The 20,532-nt window shown below is 51.7% G+C and overlaps 2 protein-coding genes across 4 annotated transcripts in view; one reads left to right on the forward strand and one right to left on the reverse strand.

The window, feature by feature from the left end:
• Positions 1 to 6: 6 nt before the first annotated feature.
• GDF1 (growth differentiation factor 1) lies at positions 7 to 1,725 on the forward strand. The gene is made up of 2 exons (XM_036240464.1): positions 7 to 354; positions 926 to 1,725. Exons 1-2 carry the CDS (start codon positions 30 to 32, stop codon positions 1,711 to 1,713), a joined length of 1,113 nt encoding a protein of 370 aa, XP_036096357.1. The 5' UTR covers positions 7 to 29; the 3' UTR covers positions 1,714 to 1,725.
• Positions 1,726 to 2,086: 361 nt separating this feature from the next.
• The window catches only part of UPF1 (UPF1 RNA helicase and ATPase), a 39,378-nt gene continuing 20,932 nt past the window's right edge, over positions 2,087 to 20,532 (reverse strand). Inside the window, exons 4-24 of one of the 3 annotated variants that reach the window (XM_036281873.1) lie at positions 20,054 to 20,221; positions 19,512 to 19,692; positions 17,738 to 17,899; positions 16,783 to 16,867; positions 16,500 to 16,598; positions 15,888 to 15,996; positions 15,630 to 15,789; positions 15,419 to 15,537; positions 14,393 to 14,557; positions 14,187 to 14,301; positions 13,525 to 13,668; positions 12,930 to 13,143; positions 9,823 to 9,940; positions 9,325 to 9,481; positions 8,316 to 8,458; positions 7,129 to 7,303; positions 6,701 to 6,782; positions 5,173 to 5,334; positions 4,871 to 5,088; positions 4,355 to 4,477; positions 2,087 to 3,779 (exon numbers count right to left, since the gene is read on the reverse strand). In XM_036281873.1, the coding sequence (XP_036137766.1) occupies positions 4,358 to 4,477; positions 4,871 to 5,088; positions 5,173 to 5,334; positions 6,701 to 6,782; positions 7,129 to 7,303; positions 8,316 to 8,458; positions 9,325 to 9,481; positions 9,823 to 9,940; positions 12,930 to 13,143; positions 13,525 to 13,668; positions 14,187 to 14,301; positions 14,393 to 14,557; positions 15,419 to 15,537; positions 15,630 to 15,789; positions 15,888 to 15,996; positions 16,500 to 16,598; positions 16,783 to 16,867; positions 17,738 to 17,899; positions 19,512 to 19,692; positions 20,054 to 20,221 (2,896 nt within the window). In that variant the 3' untranslated portion in view covers positions 2,087 to 3,779; positions 4,355 to 4,357. Of the gene's footprint in view, positions 3,780 to 4,354; positions 4,478 to 4,870; positions 5,089 to 5,172; positions 5,335 to 6,700; positions 6,783 to 7,128; positions 7,304 to 8,315; positions 8,459 to 9,324; positions 9,482 to 9,822; positions 9,941 to 12,929; positions 13,144 to 13,524; positions 13,669 to 14,186; positions 14,302 to 14,392; positions 14,558 to 15,418; positions 15,538 to 15,629; positions 15,790 to 15,887; positions 15,997 to 16,499; positions 16,599 to 16,749; positions 16,868 to 17,737; positions 17,900 to 19,511; positions 19,693 to 20,053; positions 20,222 to 20,532 lie in introns of all 3 variants that reach the window. The other 2 variants (XM_036281872.1, XM_036281874.1) reach the window with 2 other exon arrangements.

Below are 20,532 nucleotides of genomic sequence, written 5' to 3' on the forward strand. Positions count from 1 at the left end.
CACTCATCCAGCGGCCGCCTGTGAGAAAGATGCCACCGTTGTTCCACCGCCCCAGCCACCAAGTTCTTCTCTTTCTCTTGGTCCTGCTACTGCCCTCGCCATTCCCGGCCCGCGCACCCGGGGCCCCGGGGCCTGCCGCCGCTCTGCTCCAGGCTCTCGGGCTGCGCGATGCGCCCCAGGGTGCCCCCAAGCCCCGGCCCGTACCTCCCATGATGTGGCGCCTGTTTCGCCGCCGAGACCCCCAGGAGGCCAGAGTCAGACAGCGACAGACGCCCCCAGGGGCTCCCTTACGACCGTGCTACGTGGAGGAGCTGGGGGTCGCAGGAAACATCGTGCGCCACGTCCTGGACCGCGGTGAGTGGTGCCTGACCAGGGGGTGTGGGTCTGGGAGGCAGAGAACCCCCTGGGTACCCCAGCCCCCAACGAGCTTCCAGCGGCTCCTAGGGTCTCTAACCTGAGCCCCTGCACTCCATTCCTCCTCCTCGTGGACACCTGTGGGGACCCGGGTGAGTGGCCACAAGGCCAGGCTGCCTTGCACCCGGCAAGGCCTTCTGCTTGCAGCTGAAGCCCTGCCCCCACTCTCCCTCACTCTTGCTACTTCACACCATTTGAAGCCTTCCTGCAGATGACACCCCGCCCCAGCATCGCTTACCCAGGCGTTCACTCATCTCTGTCCCCTGCCTGTGTTCCGGACACAGGCAGGCCACCCTGCATTGGGCAGGTCTCTTCCTTGCAAGCGAGCAATGCTCCTCTCACAGTTCATTTCTCTCCTTCCTTACACTATTAGACGCCAAGTAACAGATTGAGGCACCTTCAGCCCAGGGCGCTCATCTTCCCCTCATGTCCCCATCCGAGACCCCCTCATAGGCAGGCGGGCACTGCGATGGGACATAGCGAGAGCCGAGCTCTCTCCTGGCCTCTCTAGGTGCGCACACCTGGACCCCAGAGCCCTCGGCCACAGGGCAGTGTCCCCAGTGGACTGCCATCTTCGACCTCTCGGCTGTAGAACCTGCGGAGCTCATGAGCCGAGTCCGCCTGGAGCTGCGCTTTGTGGCGGAGGAAAGGGCACCAGGGACGGCAGGCGGCTGGGAGCTGAGCGTGGCACGGGCGACCCAGGGTGTGGGCGTGGGCCCAGTACTGCTCCGCCAGGCGGTAGTCTCCTTGAGGATGCCAGTGCGCGTAGAGCTGCTGGGCACTGCCTATGCCCACAACACCTCAGTGCCACGCAGCCTCCAGCTGGTGCTGGCGCTGAGCCCCCTGGCCACCGGCACCTGCGCGTGTCTGGCCGAGGCCTCACTGTTGCTGGTGACTCTTGACCCGCGCCTGTGCCACCCACTAGCCCGGCCACGGCGCGAGGCGGAACCTTCAGTGGGCGGCGGCCCAGGGGGTTCGTGTCGCACGCGGAGGCTCTACGTGAGCTTCCGCGAGGTGGGTTGGCACCGCTGGGTCATCGCACCGCGTGGCTTTCTGGCCAACTACTGCCAGGGCCAGTGCTCGCTGCCCGCCACGCTGCCGGGGCCCCGTGGGCCGCCTACACTCAACCACGCCGTGCTGCGCGCGCTCATGCACTCAGCAGCTCCTGGCCCTGCCGGCCTGCCCTGCTGTGTTCCCGCGCGCCTGTCACCTATCTCCGTGCTCTTCTTTGACAACAGCGACAACGTGGTTTTGAGACACTATGAGGACATGGTGGTGGACGAGTGTGGCTGTCGCTAATAGAACAGCATAAGTGGGCACACAACAATAAACATTGGGTAGTTTGAGTTGCTTTTTGTTTTTGGGTCTTGTCACCTGGGGCTGGGGGAGGACTGCTGCATCCATCCAAAATAAATCAGGTTGGTAGGGGGAAGTAGTCTTACAGTGGAGCCACCTGCCCTCTTAGTGTGCCATATCCAGTTGGCTCTACATCTAACAGGACCCTGGGAGTTGTCCCAAACTCCAGCAGGCACAGGTGCAAGGGGCAGAGGTGCTCCCTCCTTTCCAGTCTGATCCAGCCCTCCTCAGCTTTGATCTCCAGGTGGAGAACCCCAGATCAAGTGCTCTTCCACCCCCAGCAGTTTATCCAGCCCTGTGACAAACGCAAGAGGATTTTTTTTTAAACATTTTATTGGTGACAAAAGAGCTTAAAACAAATTGACCAAAAATCAGAAGTGACATCGCCTTGGTACAGATGCTCCTTGATTTGGAAAACTCAAAGTAACTGCTGCTAGAAGGTGAACAAAGCCAACAGCACAGAGCGAGGTAGAGCACTCCAAGGAAGGAACAAGGCAGTGGGAGGGCACACAGGGTCACAGCAGAAGCCTACCAAAGCCCAATGCTTCTAGGTAGCCTACTAAAAAGCCCTACAGCAATGGGATGAGGCCTTGCCAGAAGGAAGGTGCCTGTGTGCTCCTGTCTCTTCATGTACCAGATGGCATCTAGAGGCTTTGGGATAAGGGCCAGTGTCAGGGATGCTGGGGGTCATGGTTACTAGGACCTGGATAGGCAGGAAATAGTCCCCAACTTGTTGGTCACTGGGGAGGCCGACACCTACCCCTACAGGGAGCCTTTCCCAACCACAAGAACTTCCACAATACAGATTCAGGTTGATGCCATGGTCTGTACCAGCTGAAGTGACAAACTCCCCCAAGCACCGTCAACACAGTACCAACTTATTTCTGAAACTTTCCCAAATAAAGCAGAAGCCACCCCAACTCATTGAAGCTATGCTCACAGGTAGAAGGGCTTCAAATATGGGAATGGGGTGAAGAGTAGGGGGCAAGGCGCTCAGCTTGTCTGATGACAGCAGGAACCGTGGGTGCCTTCCTGGGGAAGGATCCTCTTAGCTGATGTCTTTCTTCCACCAAATCCTCTGAAGAACCCTGGGGAAGAAGCCACTGGGCAAGGAACAACCACCTTCTAGCCCTCTGGCCTCATGGCTAGTTCTGCCAGGGCCCTTCAGGGGACCGAGTCCTGCGTGTGTGAGAAGTGCCTTACTTCTCGGGAAGTCCAGCGGACCCAGGTGACGTTCCCTCAGTGCCCTGACGCGCAGGGAGAAGCTGCTAGAAATTAAACTGAAAACAAAAATCTTCCTCTCCATGATCACGTCACAGGAGTTCATCCTAACCTCGTGTGGCTCATTTAAACTTCGTTTCTGGAAGCTTCTTGCATCTCCCAGGTCCACCACTAAGATTTTGAGAGACAAACTCAGGAAAGTGTGTTTTTCAGTACTCCTTTGAAAGAATCTTTAAAAAACAAACAGAAAACCCCCAAACACCATATTTTCTTTAAATGAAAACCCTCTTAGAACACAGGCAGCGTGACTGCAAGGTCTCAGTGTGGACAGAACACGCGCCTCAGCGGGGCTCTCCGGGCACGGCTGCAAGGAGCCTGTTCAGCACAGAAACGTGAGTTGTTCCTGATAAAACGTAGTCCCCTTTCAATAAAAGAGAAAAAGAAAGAAACAGAGGAAAGGGCTACTCTGAGATGAGGGTCTTCCTCCCTCCGCCTGGCCGCAGACCCAGGTAGATGCGGCGAGCTGGGCCTCCTTGGCGAGCGGGCTGCAGGGCTCTCGGGCTGGCCGGCCCCACCTCCGCTCTCCCTGTCTCCTCGCCGCGGTGCCAGCAGTGGGCGCTCACTATCTCGGGCTGTTCTCCCTCGGGTGCTCCTCTCCCTCTCCTGTTGCTCACAGTGGTGCTTCAGTTTTAGCAGTGGAAAACAGGTATCCATTTATTTTTATTTTTTATTACCCAGAATAAGATGCTGATGGACTAAGCCACATAGCTTAGCTCTTCTGCTGCCACCTGTGGAGAGGGAGGGAGGAGGGAGGGAGGGCATGAGGCTATCAGAGAAGGTGAAAACCTGGAAGGCAAGGGGCTTTTCCCTGCTTCCCTGCACCTATGTTCTCACCTGTAAAATGGGACCTCAGATGCTGGACAACCCCCAGACCACTGACTTCCCAACCAGAGAGAGAAGGCAGCTGAGAGTTAAAGCTAGAGCCTGTGCTGTAACAGTGGTGCCCCTTCTCCCAGCAGCACCAGAACACAACTGTTCTCAGCATACAAACAGATGGGAACCACAAGGCAAAATTCCCACAGGTACCTCTTGCAGAAGTTCCCTGTGCACCTAGTGCTGGGACCCGTCATCCTCATGAGCTACCAGTCAGGGCAAGGAAGGTATCCTCCTCCCTGCCTGCCCAGAAAGCCTTTCTCAGAAGTTCTAGGATCTCAGGAGAGGATGTGACACAGGGAGGTGCAGGGACCTGAAGTGACAGGTCCCAGTGATAAGCTGGCCCCTCAGGGACTTGAGACTCCCAGATTTCCTGAGTTTTCTCACAAGTGCATGGTCCCAGTGAACCCCTCCTCTGGAGTTGGCTTGCCTTCTAGTACTGAGACAGCCCCGTCACTCCACCATGCTGGTATGCCCGTTCCCCTTGGTACGTGGAATCTTGCGACAGCGCCACATCAATCTGGGACTTAAACTCATCACCAAGGTAACTGTCCTGAAAGATAGAGTCGGGGAGATGAGCCAGTCAGAGAACTGGCTCACGTTCTTGCAGCCTTGAGAACTTCCTGTGTGTGCAGCCACTCCCCAGCCCAGAAAAGAATCTGAAAAAGTAGTCCTCAAGTCTGAGCAGCAGGAGACCCACACTGACTATCTCACCACTGAGACAGGTGACCTAGGGCTGTTCAAAAGGGCAGTGTTGTGGATGGGATATTTTAAACCCAGAGCCCCACTGCTGAGGGCAGTCATGCACGCCATCCTCCTGAGTCCTTGGGGGAGTGTTGAGGGGTGTCTGTGTGTGTGTGTGTGTGTATGTGTGTGGAGGGCACCCTGGGCTGGCCTCACTTCTCTGCAAGTGTGATATGTTTCATGTTCAGTGTAGCTAGCTCACCTGGGACAACTCAGGCTGGGAGAGACCAGGCTGGCTCATCTGGGACGGTTGGCTCATGGAGATGTAGCCCTGCGTTAGGGCCCCCTGAGAGAAGGGCTGTGACGCCACATCCTGGCTGGCCTGGCTGCTGGGCAAGTTTGTCTGGCTGGGCCCAGGAAGGCCAAAGCGGTTCTTTTGGCGTCCACCACGACCCGTCTTGCCTTTTGGGGTGCCTCGGCCTGAAAGACAGTGTCCAGAGTCCCGTGAAGGAGATCTAAGCCTCACTTACAAGTGATTTGCTCTGAGACCTGGTGCTCACTCACCTGCAGCTGGCCCATTAGCCTGTCCAAAGTACCCTGGGGGCGGCATGGGTGGCATAACCAGGTTAAAGGGGATGGGAATGTTCATGGCGGCCACGTGGCTGGGGCCAGCACTGATCATGCCGAGCTGGTCGTGGGTCTGGAAGTACATGTTTGAGGGCCGGCCTGTAAGACAGGGTGGATGGTGAGTTTCCCACTGTGTACAAGTGAGTCTGTTGCCTGTCACAGTCAGCTACTCTGGCACAGTGAAATGCCTGTCCTGATCTGTCACTGCTCTGCCTGTAGTTCTTTTTTGTTGTTCTTGTTAATCCTCACTCCAGGATATTTTTCCACTGATTTTTAGATAGAGTGGGAGAGGGGAAGGGAGAGGGAGAGGGAGGGGAAAAGGAGAGGGAGTGAAGACAGAGAGAGAAAGACATTGATTATTTAATTCCCACATGACCCGGACTGGGGCTGGAGATAGAACCTGCAAAAGATACGTGCCCTTGACCAGGAATAGAACTCAAGACTCCTTCGGTCTGTGGGCCTATGCTCTAACCACTAAGCAAAACCATCTTTTCTCCCATGAGATTCTGAGAACCACGACTACAGGGACTTAAAAAACTGAGAACTACCACACAGCATTTCAAATAAAAATGGTCCTTTTTGTGCCAAATCATATGTTCATACCACACACATCAAAAAGCAAGAGAAAGCCTAAACTCCAGAGACCAGTGGATCTACTGAAGGCAAAGACCCCCAGGGCCAGAACTTGAGAGCATGGCCTTCTGGGGACTCAGGGAAGGAGTACAGGCCTTGGACACCCTCAGCTACACAGTGACTCACTGGATGTGGTGATGAGAAGTTTGTTGTTGTTAGAGAGAACACAATTCCTAATCTGAGTCCAGTGGCCAGGGGAATACTGGGTCAAAGAAAGGGGGCTGCCAAGATAACATGTGAAGAGGAGAAGGAGGAGCCAGGGTACCCCTGCCCTGAGGATAGACAAGCAAGCCCAGAAGAGAACAAAGCCCATAGTAAAAGATGTGGGCAGGGTGGCGCTGAACTGAGTGCCTGGGCACATTGGTCATTCTCTGTGGGGGCTGGAGTGGGGAAGGGTCCCAGCAGGCAGGAACCTGGGGAATGAAAAAGAACCATCTAAAGATTGGCTCAGGCAGGAAGAGGTGTTCCAGGCAGCAGGGGTCAGATTCAGCCTTAGGAGACAAGAAGATGCTCCCAACTCTGAGTTCTGACAGAGCAAGAGAAGAGTTCAGGAAGGAGGCAAAGCCTGAAACAAGGTTGCAGGCCACTTGGAGGAACTTGTGTGTATGACTTCCCACGAAAAGGGGAAGTGGAGTGGGGGCACTGGGGCAAACAGGCAGAACCGTGTCATTAAAAAACTTATTTTTAGAAACTGTCAAAGACCAACTCTTTGATCTCAGAGGAGGGAAGCTGAGAAGGAATTCGTCAGGCAGGTTTCTGTGGACAGACGTAGTGCAGGCGTGGGAAGGGTCAACATCCTTAGTGCTGGCCCTGACCCACAGAGAGGACTTACCCTGGCTGCTCCGATCATAGACCGATCCTGGGATGATGGCTTCCCGGGCATCATACATAGCTGTGGTCATGAAGCGGGCTCCCTGCAGAGGGTTTGGGTAGGTGAGAAATTCCACTCCTTTTTCAACAATTCAGACTTTGATGCTCAACATTCAATCTCTGGCTTCAGGTTCAAGCAGCACTGTACCCCTCAGTCCCCCAGAGCACCCTTGGTTCACAAAGTTTCCTAAATGCCTATTTCTAGATGCCCCCAGAACTTAACATGCCATACATCCCCAGCCCTCAGACACTGGTGTGGGGGCCAGCATGCATTGCTCCTCTTCACACATTTGCCATAGGCCACACCAGCCATCGCTCACTGCCAAATGCCAAAATACGGGTTTGGGGAAAAAGGGGTCCTGGCCCTCCTGCCCATCGGTTGGGGCTCACAGGATTGATGGTGTTGACCAGCTTCCGGGGCTTGCTGAACTGCATGAGGCTCTCCCGTAGGTTATTCAAGGGCCCCTCTACCAGCACCTTCTGCTCCTTGTAGTAATTCAGCAGGTGGTTCCACAGCGGCTGCTTAGACAGGGCTTTGGGGTTGCCCACAATGATGACACCGTATCTGGAAGGTGTGGGCACAAAGAACGTGGTTCTTAGAGCCGCATGGCAAGCAAACACCACACAGAACAGTCTGAGGCCAAACAAATTCAAAACCTGAGCCCAAAGTCCCTGGAGGCCACCCTCAGCCTCCCTGCCCAAATGCCTAGCCTGCTCATAATGATCAGCACTGAAGCCCACCCGGCAAACTGTTGACACTGCACTCAGCTTATTTGATAGATTTCTAGGGGGCACAGACAATAATACACCCCCGTGGGCAAGTTAACTCAGAGACTAATTTCCTTGTTGTAGCCTCATGTCGGCTTCCTGAGCTGCCTCAGGGGCCCTGACAGGTGGGGCACACAACTTGATGCCCAAGCCTGGGTCTAGCTTCTGTGGACACTTACCCTCACCCAGCTGTGTTAGGGATACCCCTTCATGCTGGCCGCCTAACAAGAGTGTACCACAGAAAGGGGATAACCATGAAAACCAACTGCCCTGGGTGGAAAAAGAACTGATGTGGGAACGTGAGCCTGACCTCCGGCTGGCACAGGGGCAGCATGGGGCCACCTTGTTTTCCAGGTCTCTTCTGCTGTTACCACTATTTCAGAGCAGTTACATCCCATAACCAAAAAGGAGACAGGACCAAAATGTTAGACTTGTGGGTTCAGCAACTCTACAGAGACACATCCCCACTGGGTTTGAATTTCAGGTCAGAAGGGCCAAAACTGACACTATCCATGAAACTGAGGCCATAGAAAACCATCAGGACATAGAAACAAAGAAAACTTATAGGTGAGTCCTTCTTTCTAAATTGCTTCTGTAGCCTTTGGACCTCAGGCATTGGTAAAGGACCCTTCCCATGCCCTGTACCACCAGCCGAAGGTGTGGCTGGGGTGCGAGGACTATTAACAAGGGGACCAGGAAGCAAGAACCCTCTCAGAGCCAGACCCTGAGGAAAAGTCCCTCTGAAGGACCCTGAGGCAGGATGGTGGCAACTGCCACCTACAAGCCCAGAGAGGATTCAGCCCTCATACCTTGCTCGGGTCAGGGCTACATTAAGCCGCCTGGGGTCATTTAAAAACCCAATGCCTTGGTGCTCGTTGGCTCGCACGCAGGAGAGGATGATAAAGTCCTTCTCGCGTCCCTGGAATGCATCCACGCTGGCAATCTCTACCTCCTGCAGGGACACATGGTTATGGTCAGCCAGAAGGCTGCCCTCAAGGACCAGTAAGCAGCATGAAGCATGTCCAAATGCACCACTGAATCCCACCCAGCAGCCCTGGTCCCCAGCCCTGCTCTCCTGGCCCTAATGGTTTGGTTGTTTTTAATTTGGTAATTTGCTTACCAATAATAAAAGCATACTTGTGCCCTGGCCGGTTTGGCTCAGCAGTTAACGTGTCGGCCCGCGGACCAATGAGACCCGGGTTCAATTCTGACCAAGGGCATGTACCTCGGTTGTGGTTCGTCCCCAGCCCTGGTCGGGGTCACGCGGGAGGCAACCAGTCGATGTGTCTCTCTCGCATCAAGGTTCTTCTCTCTCTCCTAATCTGTCTAAAGATAAATGGAAAAATGTCCTCAGGTGAGGATAAAAAAAAAAAAAAAAAAAAGCATACTTATCATCAGAAACCCAAGAATGTTCCCAAGTTAATAGAACAAAGACCATGTGCCACTGTCAGAGCCATACTCTGCATTATGATTCATTTCCACATGGAGAAATAACTACATGTTGTCCTGCACCCTCATGACAGATACACCTGGACATTTTACCCAGGTATCGACCCAAGAATGGACAGCGTTATCACGGCTACAAAACTGCCACCACACAGTAGCACAAACCACAGCCCTACCGGTCAACCTTGGAGCCTTTCCAAATTTTGCTCTGGAAAGCATCCTGAGAAAAACACCTTTATGCATGAACTTTGGCCCACATTTCTAACTCTTAAGACAGTCTTGACGTGCAGGACTTGGGCAGGAAGGATGGTAACATTCTAATGCAAACCTCCTTGGCCAGGTGGTCAAGGCAGAGGGGGATGGAGCTTGCACCTGGTATAGCTTGGTGTGCAGGGAGCCGCTGAACTGCATGTACTGCACCAGGTAGGAGCGCTGACCCTCATAGGGCGTGATGATGCCAATTTGGTCGGGCTTAGCACCTGCCTTCAGCAGCTTCGTGGTGATTTTTTCCACATTTGCAGCTTCCGTCCTAAGGAAACCAAGCATTCAGTTCCCCAGGCTGCACCTGTGGGCTCCTGAGACCTGAGGCTCTGGGAGGCACAGGGGCAGCTATGCCCACATTGGGGCTACCCAGTCCTGGACTGAGGGAGTCATGAAGGACAGAAAGAGCTCACCACATGTAGGCACAAAAAGTATTTCCTCAACATAAAAACCACACTGAAAAGTGAAATGAGAACATGCTGTGGGCTGAGAAACCTGAACATTACAGAGTGAGGAGGGCAGTTTAAGACCAGTATTATATCCATTAATCAACAGCTAGGCCAAGCTGCCATCAAAGCCAGCTGCCGTGGCTGGCAAACCTCTGCATACCTGTTCAAGTAGGAGGTACCCGAGCTGGCTATCTCCTCCTGGCCCTGGGTCACATAAAAGAACATCGGCTTATCAGGTTGGGGCCACTGGAAGTCAAACCCCTTCTTCACTCGATCCGCTGTCATTGGGGAAGGAAAAGAAGTAACACTTCCTGTCAGAGAAGATAAACACAGCCAGAGGCCTGCCAAATGGACCCCTTGCCCAAGAGGCCAGGACTGAGTAAAGCTGTGCACATGACACTCAACAAAGAACTGCTCAGTCCCTGAACAGGTCTCACTAGTCAGTGCTTTCTACAGCCAGTTTAAGAAACCCATGCCCATCCTCATGAAGATGTTCTCCTGTTTCTTTCTAGTAGCTTTACTGCTGTCCTCGGGACCCAAAAGCCTCTACAACTGGCTTTTATGGATGACACCACTGAGCAACCTGTCTTGTCACAGACTAGACTGGAGGAGCTACATCTAACCAGCAGATCAGTGTGAGGAAACTGATATTTCTGCATCACAATAGCCTAACGCTGATGTGCAAGAATGATGGTATGATGCCCTTTCATGTCAAGCTGAAGATAAGGTCAAGTCTGTCTCTATCATTCAAGTGAGGACAGAAGTCAGCTGGTGAGCACGGTGGCCTATTAGCTCAGGGGCTGCTGGCAAACTAATGCCTGCTGTAATTGGGACTGGTCTGTAGCACTTGCCAATTTCTGTAGTGTAAACTCTCCCACCACAGCTGTCAAAATACCCCATATTTCAGGGGGTCCGGGCACCGGCACTGCCCTAAATAGGGGATGACTTCAATGCTGATGGGGTTCCTAGGAACTGGTCAGGTGCTGGTTACACAGGTATGTTCATGAACACTTAAGATTTGGGTGCTTCTTCACACTTCAACAAAGAATTTAAAAAATATACTTATAGGCTGCTGTCATATACTGTGCACTGATGCCACAGCAATGAACCACCACCAGTCCCTGAATTAGGGCTAAGGAGTGGCTTTCCAATCAGTGCCAACCAAGTCAGAGAATCACAAGCTCTTCCATGGCCTGGAGTTTCCGGCCCCATCACTGGATGGACTAGTAGAATTCTAAGTATCCTGGTGATGGCAGTTAGAGCAGCACCTCCCAGGACCTCCAAGCACAGCTACTGTATGGTCCTGGATGAACATACTGTCAGCCTCCTCATCTATACAATGAGGCTAGACAAGGCTGACACTGCAACTTGTGGCATTAACAACACACTAAGTCAGTGGTTCTACAATGCTGGTCTCAGGGCCCCTCCACTTAAAAAAAATCTTTTTTTTGCCCTGGCCGATTTGGCTCAGCGGTTAGAGCGTTGGCCTGCGGTCCAGAGAGACCCAGGTTCGGTTCCCGCTAAAGGCACGTACCTTGGTTGCAGTTTGTCCCTGGCCCTGGTAGGGTCGTGTGGGTGGCAGCTACTCGATGTGTCCCTTTAACGTCGATGTTTCTCTCTCTCCCTCCCTCCCACTCTATCTGAACAAAAAATGGAAAAATGTCCCCGGGTGAGGATAAAAAAAATTTTCTTTCTTTATTGATTTTAGAAAGAGAGGAAGGGAGACGTAGGCAGAGATAGAAATATCAATGAGAGAACATCAACTGGCCGCCTCTTGCATGTCCCCCACTGGTGATCGAGCCCACAACCTGGGTATGTGCCTTGACTGGGAATTGAACTGGTGACTTCTTGGTGCATGGGTCAAAGCTCAACCACTGAGCCACACTGGCCGGGCCCCCTTTATACTCTGACCAGAGAAGAAGAGTCGAAATAGCTACTGTTTCTGAGGGTTACACCTACTGACATTTACTGTTTTTTAAAACCTAAAAATTTAAGATATCTATTACTTCATTTAAAATTAGGCCATTACATGCTTGGCCTGTGGGGCTCAGTGGCTGACATTGACCCATGTACTCAGAGGTCACCGGTTCAATTCCTGGTCAGTGCACATGCACAGGATGTGGGCCTGATTCCCAGTGGGGGGCATGCAGGAGGTGGCCAATCAATATTCTCTCTCATCTATGTTTCTATCTTTCCCTTCCTCTCTTTCTAAAAATCAATAAAAAAAACATTATAAAAAAAGAAAAAAATACTAAGAAAAATTAAATAAAAATAAGCCCATTACATATTAACTTTAGAATGTCTTTTATAAAAACATACTGTATTTTCCACTAAAATATATACTTAGTGAATTTGTACAACTTACTACACTACCTGGCTCACTGAGATCTGCTCCTGCACACAGTCTCCCATGAGCTGGTGACATGTTTTATTCACAGTCTTTCCCATGATTGTGGGATTCACCTGCTTCTCCACCAAAGCAGGAGGTGCCCTGCAGGTCTGTGATGAAAGCCTTTCTACTCTGCCCTGTGCTCGTGACAGCTTTTGACCCAAGTGACTTTCCAACATCCTCGCTGGCCATCAGGATGGAAAGGACCTACTGACTCCCCTCACAGACACTGTCACCACCTCGATCTCATCAGAAAAAACACTCAGCATTGGGAACACTCCATCAGTTCATGCTAAAGGACATTAAGTTTTCTAAAATACTCATTTTTGTTAAATCCCGAGATTTTATCACTGGTGATACATACCATTAATTTTTTTCCTTAAAGCCATAAGCTTGCTTTGTTTTCAGGGAAACAAATACCCCCCACACACATCTGAGCGACCAGTGTGTCTGTTAGCCCTTCATTTTAGCACTTTGCATACCCACCAGTGTCACAAGGATATGCACTTAGGGTGCTACTTGCCAAGAGCATGTGGCAGTAATGACACACAGTAGTCTGGTGGCACCACCTACATTTGTGCTGAGGCCTCCACTGGCCTGCAGTGCTGTTTTTGCATCATCAGTGCAAGTGTCAGCACAGCAAAGGGCACATGCCACCTTCACTCTGAAAGGAGTCTTGGCTCCCTGTCTTATGGACCCCAGGCCATGGGCTTTGAGAACTAACCATCCGCACTCCAGAGTGGACATACTGTACTGCTGACCATGGTACCTCTCAGAGGCGCCCACCACATACAAGTGGTTGCCAGTAAAACCACTCAGGGAGGAGTTGACCAGAGGTTTCATATACCCCACCCCCGACACTAATTGCTGAATATTACCTGCAGTGACACCGTTCTGCAGAGAGCCCTCATAGAAGATGTTGGATGGGAAGGCACTGAGCGCAGGGTGCATCCGATACTGAACTTGCAAGCGGATTGGACGAATGCCCAGCACCACCAGGCGCTCGAACAGCGACTGAGACAGCCCAGCCTTGGCTGCCTTCTTGCACATCACCACAGGGCCCAGTTGGCAATGGTCACCCACAAGGATCAGCTGTGGTGAGAGCACACACAGGTGAGAGGCTCAAGCACGAAGCAGCTAGGATGTCCACTCTCAGAAGAATAAGGGGCCCAGGGTCCACATATCCACTCAGCCAAGCGAATCCCAGTTAGATACTACTCAGGCATGGGAAAACTGCCCACCACAGATATGAAACGCACTTAGACTTGCATTCAGGACTCACACAGAGACACTCTCAACCCCCCCCCCCCCAAAGTGCTGACATGCATCCCTGAGCTCTGCCAGGGTGTCACACAGCCTAACAGGACATTAAAAAAACCCAAACCTCCAGCATTAAGAATTATACAGAAATGGAATGAAAGAGAATGCACACCAGTTTTCAAACAAGACCACCATGGAAGTGTCTTGGCCCACCTGCTTGGCTCCAAGGACCACAGGGACCATGCACTCTGGCTCAGTGGCCTGGGTGCTCTCATCAATAAGAATGGAGCGGAACTGCATCTTGGCGAGCCTAGGGTCCCCCGCACCCACACACGTGCAGCAGATGACATCCGCATTCTAGGGAAGAAAGACTGTGAGCATCAGGAGCATCTGAAACAGTACACATTACCAGGCACGGAAGGGCAGGCAGAATAAGACAGGATGCCACTCAGGTCCCTGCTCTCCTGACAACCACAAAAACAAGCTGTCTCTCCCTGACAGCATTCACTGTCCAGGATTCAGTAACACAAATTTTTGAGATTGTAAGTGGTGAAGCCTCACCAGAGAAGACCTCTCAGCACAGATGGCTCAGTGCTTGAGACGGCCTCCAAGGAGCAGTGCTGAGCGAAGGAACAGGTGCAAGGCTGGGATCCACTTTTGGTTTGTCATGAAATAGCAGACCCACCCCAGGGTTGCAGATCAGAACCCCAAGCTCCCAGCAGCAGGGAGGCTGGCAGGCAGTACCAACTACTCAAAAGTCATATCTGTGTGATCTCAGAGAAGGCAAATAAACTAGGGTATCCAAGCTCTCTTCAAAAAGCAAGCAATAACCTCAATAAAGGTGCCATCATATGTCCTAAGGCCCAGGCCCTCACCATGAGCAGCTCCCTTTCAGCTGTACGCTTCAGGGCTCGGTACCGCTTCTCATCAGCAGATGACAGCTCCCCAGTCTCATCCTTCAGCTGCTGCAGTTTCTGGAGCTCTGGCATGCTGGAAGCACAGGGGCGTGTCAGTGGGCATTGAGGACAGGGTCACACAGAGGAGTCCCTCCCTCACCTGCGGCCAGGTAACTGACACTCACCTATCCATGTTCCTGATCTGATTGTGCAGGGCCAGGAATGACACTGGGGAGTCGATGGCCTCACGGCTCTTAGCGCAGAGCCGCACGACTTTCAGCCCAGTCTGGTGGATCTTCTCAGTCAGCTGATCCACAGCTATGTTACTTGGAGCACAGACGAGCACAGGCCTTCAACATAAGGTGAATGACTATCTTGATGCTTGCCCAGAGAAGAGTCACAAAATGCTAAGTAGCCAAGACTGTTGTTTTGAATTACAGGCAGTGCAGACAGCTCAAATTTAAGACCAAAGCTAGGGATAGCACGATGCAGAAGGAGCTAAAACCCAGCCAGTCCAGGGCTTCCTGTCCCCAAACAGTTTTCACTCTACTAGAGCAAAGAACTAATAACAGACCTACATCCTCACCCCTCCCTGTCTCATGGTGAAGAATTTCCAAGCTGAGGTACACACAGCATAGCACTACCTGGGTAACTGACCAGTGCTGCCTTTCAGAGCAGCAGGCTCACCCTGGCCAGTGTGACTCAGTTGGGCACTGTTTCGTGCACTGAAAGGCTGCTGGTTTGATTCGCAGTCAGGGTACCTGCCAAGGTTTTTGGCTTGATCCCCAACAGGGGATATGCAGGAGGCAGCCGACTGATGTTTTGCTCTTTTCCTCTCCCCTTCCTCTGTCTCTAAAAAAAAAAATCTTAGCCCTGGCCAGTTTGGCTCAGCAGTTAGTGTTGGCCCACAGACTGGAGAGTCCCTGGTTCAGTTCCCGCTAGGGGCACATACCTCAATTGCAGTTTGTCCCTGGCCCTGGTTGGGTCGTGCGGGTGGCAACCACTCGATGTGTACCTTTCACGTTGATGTTTTTCCCTCTCTCTCTCTTCCTTTCTCCTCCTCCCACTCTATCTGAACAAAAAATGGGAAAATGTCCTCGGACGAGGATTTAAAAAAAAAAAAAAAGCAACCAGAGACCTGATTTAATACAAACAATGTAAAATGCAGTTGACCCTCCCAAGATGGTCTAGTCAGGCCTGCTGACCCCTACCCATTGCCCTGCCGTGCCAGGTGGTAGACAATGGTGGCCGAGGTTACTGTCTTCCCCGTTCCTGGTGGTCCCTGGATCAGGCTCAGCGGTCTCTGCAGCACAGTCTTCACGGCATAAACCTTCAGATACAAGTGGCCATTAGGGGTGCCGATGTCCTGGGGGCCCCCACCCAGTAGCTCTTCAGGCTGACCACCCCCAGGACAATGAAAACCTGAGAGTGGTTGAGGTCAGGCAGCCCCTGTGCAGTGAAGCGCTTGGGCAGCTGGCACTTAATGATCACATCCTCCACCTCATGGCCAAGCAATTTGTGGTAGATATAGCCTGACACAGAGGTCTCATCCACGGCAAAGGTCTTCAGCGCACTCTGCATCCTGCGGCAAAGTAACAAGTCAGCTACATTCTCACATAGGCTAGTGGTAAGCCCCACCCCCAAGATGGGAGAATCATCTGGAGCTGGTGGTGAACGCACCTGTCAAATGAGGTGGACTTCCATACAAAATCCACCTGGAAGTTATGTGTCACCTCCACAGGTGCACCCACACTGCTCCGAAGCTCAATGGCAATTTCATCACCATAATCTGCAACACTGAGTTAAGGTTTATTGTTGTCATAAACCGGGTTTACCTTTCTGAGGAGCCCTCATTTGGTTACTGAATAGACAGATACCTTCCTTTGGGCCAAAAGGTGACAATGTAGCCAGTGAGACCCATGTTCTGACATATTGTCCACGGTGTCCCCCAGTCCCCTGCAGCCAGTCCCCCATCATGAGCCTTGGGGTGTCACCAGGATGCGGGGAGGGATCAGCCACATCCAGAACCCAGATTTCAAATGTAAGCTTCAGAGAGCCCTGAGGTACAGATTTCAAAGCATCCTGGCTCCACACAAAGCAGTGCTTCTATTAGTTTTATATAAATGGTGTGCTCTCAGAGTCCAAATAAAGGGCTCAGTAGCTTGAAACAAACTTGACTCAAAGAGGCCTCTCCAGCTGTGGCCATACCCTCCACCCGAGGCCCCAGGATTGGTCTCCACAGTGACCCACACATAGGTCTCCTGTACCAGCTGTTTTTCACACAAAGGATACTATCAGGGACCTTGATGACATGGCCAATCCCTTTCCACAGGGGTGCCAGGTCCCCTTTGTACCGCAGGCATATCTCATCTCCCTGCATGAGTCGCATATCTTCCAAGAAAAAGACAGTAAGAAAGTTAGGGTTTTCAACATGCACCTAGGCTACCACTATGAAGAGTTTAAATTAAGGGACACTTTACAAGGGCAAAACTAGGAATTTTATGCTATTTATGGTCACAAATATTTTAAAACTTAAAATCACCTCTTAACCAAATTATGACTAAATCCTCATTACCAGAGTCAGTCTTGGGTAAAGTGAAGTAGGCGATTCTCTTCTTGTTAAGGCCCAGGTCCCACCTGACTGTGATGTTATCTTGAGTCTGAGCACATGAAAAATAAAAGCCCTGTTAGGCTGCGACATGGAAATGGCCTGGACTCCTGTGTCTGGATATCCACAGGCGTGTGCCCTATGGCAACTTCATGAGTCATGATGCCTGGATGCAGCAAGCAGCACCCGACAATGTGAAACACCAAAAAGGGCACTGCTGGGAGAGAAGCCATTAGGACCCCCAGAACCTGCACAAGATGGTCAGGATCCCCCATACAATGTCTGCTTTCAGAGGTCCTCAGAGGGAGAGAAGAAAGTCGAAAGCTGAGGGCATGGCCCAGGAGCCCGGGACTCTTGCTTCCTAGACATGCTCTTCGTGGGACCAGCACAAAGAGTGTCCTCCATATGCTGCGGCTCCTTGGATCTGATATTCATAGCTACAGGCAAAGGCTGGGAATCTGACTGTGAGGGACTTTTGTTGTATTTTAAATCAGCTGGCCCTGGCCAGTTTGGCTCAGCAGTTAGAGCTCTGGCCCATGGACCAATGAGTCATGGGTTCAATTCCAGTCAGGGGCATGGACTTCAGTTGCGGTTCACCCCAGCTGTGACCATGCTCCTGTGGGAGGCAACCAATCAATGTGTCTCTTTCACATCAATGTCTCCCCCCCCCCCCCACTCTATCTGAAGAAAAATGAAAAAATATCCTCGAGTGAGGATTAAAAAAAATCAGCTAACACTCATAACACTCAGGCTGGTGTCTAGCTCTGAGTGACAGGGCATCTGCCCTCGATCCACAGCTCCGTCTCTCTAGGCGTTGTGCCAAGGCCTATGATACTGTTGGTCGCCTGCAGGTAAAACCATCCTCCCCAGATCTCAGGAGATGTGTTAAAACAACCACACCCTCCTACACACACCACATCACCTGTGACTCTTTCAGCTTTTTGTCATAGTCAGCCTCCAGCTTGACCAGAGGCCCAAATATGTTCTGGTACTGGTAGGCGTCCTCGTACCGCAGGAGGACGTGCTGCGGCTCCTCATCCACCCCCGGCTTCTCCAGGTCCTCCAAGGTGGCAGAAGGATTCTCCTAGAAGACAGAAATCACACCAAGTTCACCCCCAGTTTCACCTGTGTATGAGATGAACTATATGCAAGTTCACCAGTCACCACACCAATCACTTCTCAGAACAAGTCAATGTTGGGCTGATGCTGAGAAGGGTGGCAGCAGTCAGTGGTTTCAACCCTGTGGAAGAGCGCTCGTGTCAGAAAGTTCACATGGCACAGGGAGTTGAACATCTGCCAAGGCCACAGTCAGCCTCAGCTGCTGTTCCTAACACTGCCTAACAAGGTTACACCAATAGGGTAAGTCTTGGCAGTGACACTCTAAGTACACAATTAACACATCCACACCAAAAATGGCTGCATCCTCCACAATCACCTGGCCCTGAACTGGGAGGGATGGTACTTCTTTCAGGCTGTCAGAAAGACCACTAGTTCCTCTGGCTGTGTGAACAGAAAGGGAGACCCACCTCCCCATTTCCTCCTGATCCTACATTGCACCAATTGGGCTACACACTCTTCCCTAGCAGGGACAGAACAATATCTGGGCTGCTGAAATGTAAACAGGAATGGTGAAAAAATTGTAGCAACCTGAAAATGAAGTGGAAAGGCACCTTGCTAGACAATGCTTGAAAAAACATTTTTTTTTTTTTTTTTTTTATCCTCACCCAAGGACACTTTTCCATTTTTTGTACAGATAGAGTGGGAGGGAGAGAGAGGAAGGGAGAGAGAGAGAGAAACATCGCCGTGAAGGGACACATCGAGTGGTTGCCACCCGCACAACCAACCAGGGTTGGGGACAAACTGCAACCGAAGTACGTGCCCTTAGCGGGAACCGAACCCGGGTCTCTCAGGACCGCAGGCCGACACTCTAACCGCTGAGCCAAACTGACCAGGGCGAAAAAACATTTTTTAATGCTTTTTCTGATTTTAGAGAGAGAGGAAGGGAGATGGAAAGAGAGAAACATTAGTGAGAGAGAAACATCGATCAGCTGCCTCCTGCACGCCCCCTACTGGGGACTGAGCCCGCAACGCAGGCATGTGCCCTGACCAGGAATTGAAAGATTGACTTCTTTGGTGCATGGGATGACACTCAACCAACTGAGGCACATGGGCCAGAGCGTGAAAAATATTTTAACTTGCACTCAAAGTAAAGATAAATTATTTCAAGATTTTTGGTTATATGAGTACCTAGTTAAAATTTCTAGCCCTGCATACCCAAGTGGGTATGCAGAGAAGTGGGTGTGCAGGCAGGGCAGATGCCCCACTACACACCCCAAGGTCCCTCTCTCCTTCAATCATCAGTTTGACCATCTCTGACCCTCTGGGACTCTGACCCCTTTCTCACTGCTTGCTCACCCCCAGCCTGATGTTGCCCTGGCTCAGACATGTCAAAGGCCCAGCAAGATTTTAAAATACACTCACAGTATTATCTACTAAGGCCCAGGCTACTCTAGACATGTCCACCTACAGCCGTCCAGGGCCAGTTCCTGTCAGAACCCCTTCTGGTAGAGGCTGCAGAATCCTTCTAGAATCTCCTCTGGCTGTGTGAAAACAGTATCCCACGCCACCCCTCCTACCCCCACCCCAGTCTACAGGAAACTAGTGCTGAGGCAGATTGCATTCTCAGCAGGCCTCACCTTCCACAGCTCCTCCAGCTTGTTGATCTGCTGGGCAGTAATCTGCCGGGCCCGAAGCTGCTCCTGCTCTGAAGGGATCTTGACCAGCCAGGACAGGAAGCAGCGATCCTGGATCAGGGGCTGCCACTGTGAGCTGTCCCAGTTGATGTCCTTGAGGCTGCTCTGACTGGCACAGGGCTGCCTATAGAAGCACCGAGGACAGGAGAGCCCAGGTAAGGATGACCTCTGCCCCAAGACTTACCTTTCATCCCAAGGTGCCAGTCCCTATCTTTTATTATGTGATCATATTACCCTTAAATTGTTAGTAATAAATTGCATCTCCCCACACACTTGAGCTCTGAACTCTTAAAATTCAGAACAGACTTTGGCTTTAAAGATTGTTTTTATGATTTAAACAGAACACCCACCCCCAAGTTACTCGACATTCCTAGCTCTCCAAGCCCCAACCCCCAAACATCCTCACACCTAAGCCAGTCAACAAAAACCGTTTTAAAGTACCACTGAATCAGAGGTGGCCCCCAGGGAAATCAGGGCGCCCTCACCTGCACAACAGCACCACCACCGAGTCGGCCTTGGCGGGAATGAAGCCAAGGAGGAAGACGTTGCGGCAGCCACAGTTGTAACACTCCAGGACAGTCTCTCCAAGGGGCCCATCCTTGTGCAGAGTCACCTCTTTGCATTTTGCCCTCACAAGGTGATTTACAATGTGGCTTAAATCAGGAAATGATAAATAGTTAACACTCAAAGTTTGGCTTTTCACCACTTCCAATTCTCGAGCCCCTGTTAAAAGTTCCGGTACCATTCACGGTCCATTAGCAGGGGTGGTCACACCTCATCCATCTGGTGTCCCAGGAGACCAGCCCGCCCCTGAACTGGCTCCCCACTGAGCACAAAAATCAACCCGCCTTGAACCACTTTTAAGGAAAACTTTCCTAACAAGATTTCACATAGTTTTTTTTTTTTCCTTTCCAGTTCCTGCTTTCCTAAATCCAACTATTGAGCCTCACTGGATCTACAACTG

This window comes from Molossus molossus, unplaced genomic scaffold (assembly GCF_014108415.1).
Source record: "Molossus molossus isolate mMolMol1 unplaced genomic scaffold, mMolMol1.p scaffold_m16_p_4, whole genome shotgun sequence".
In the NCBI taxonomy this organism is placed as follows: Eukaryota; Metazoa; Chordata; class Mammalia; order Chiroptera; family Molossidae; genus Molossus; species Molossus molossus.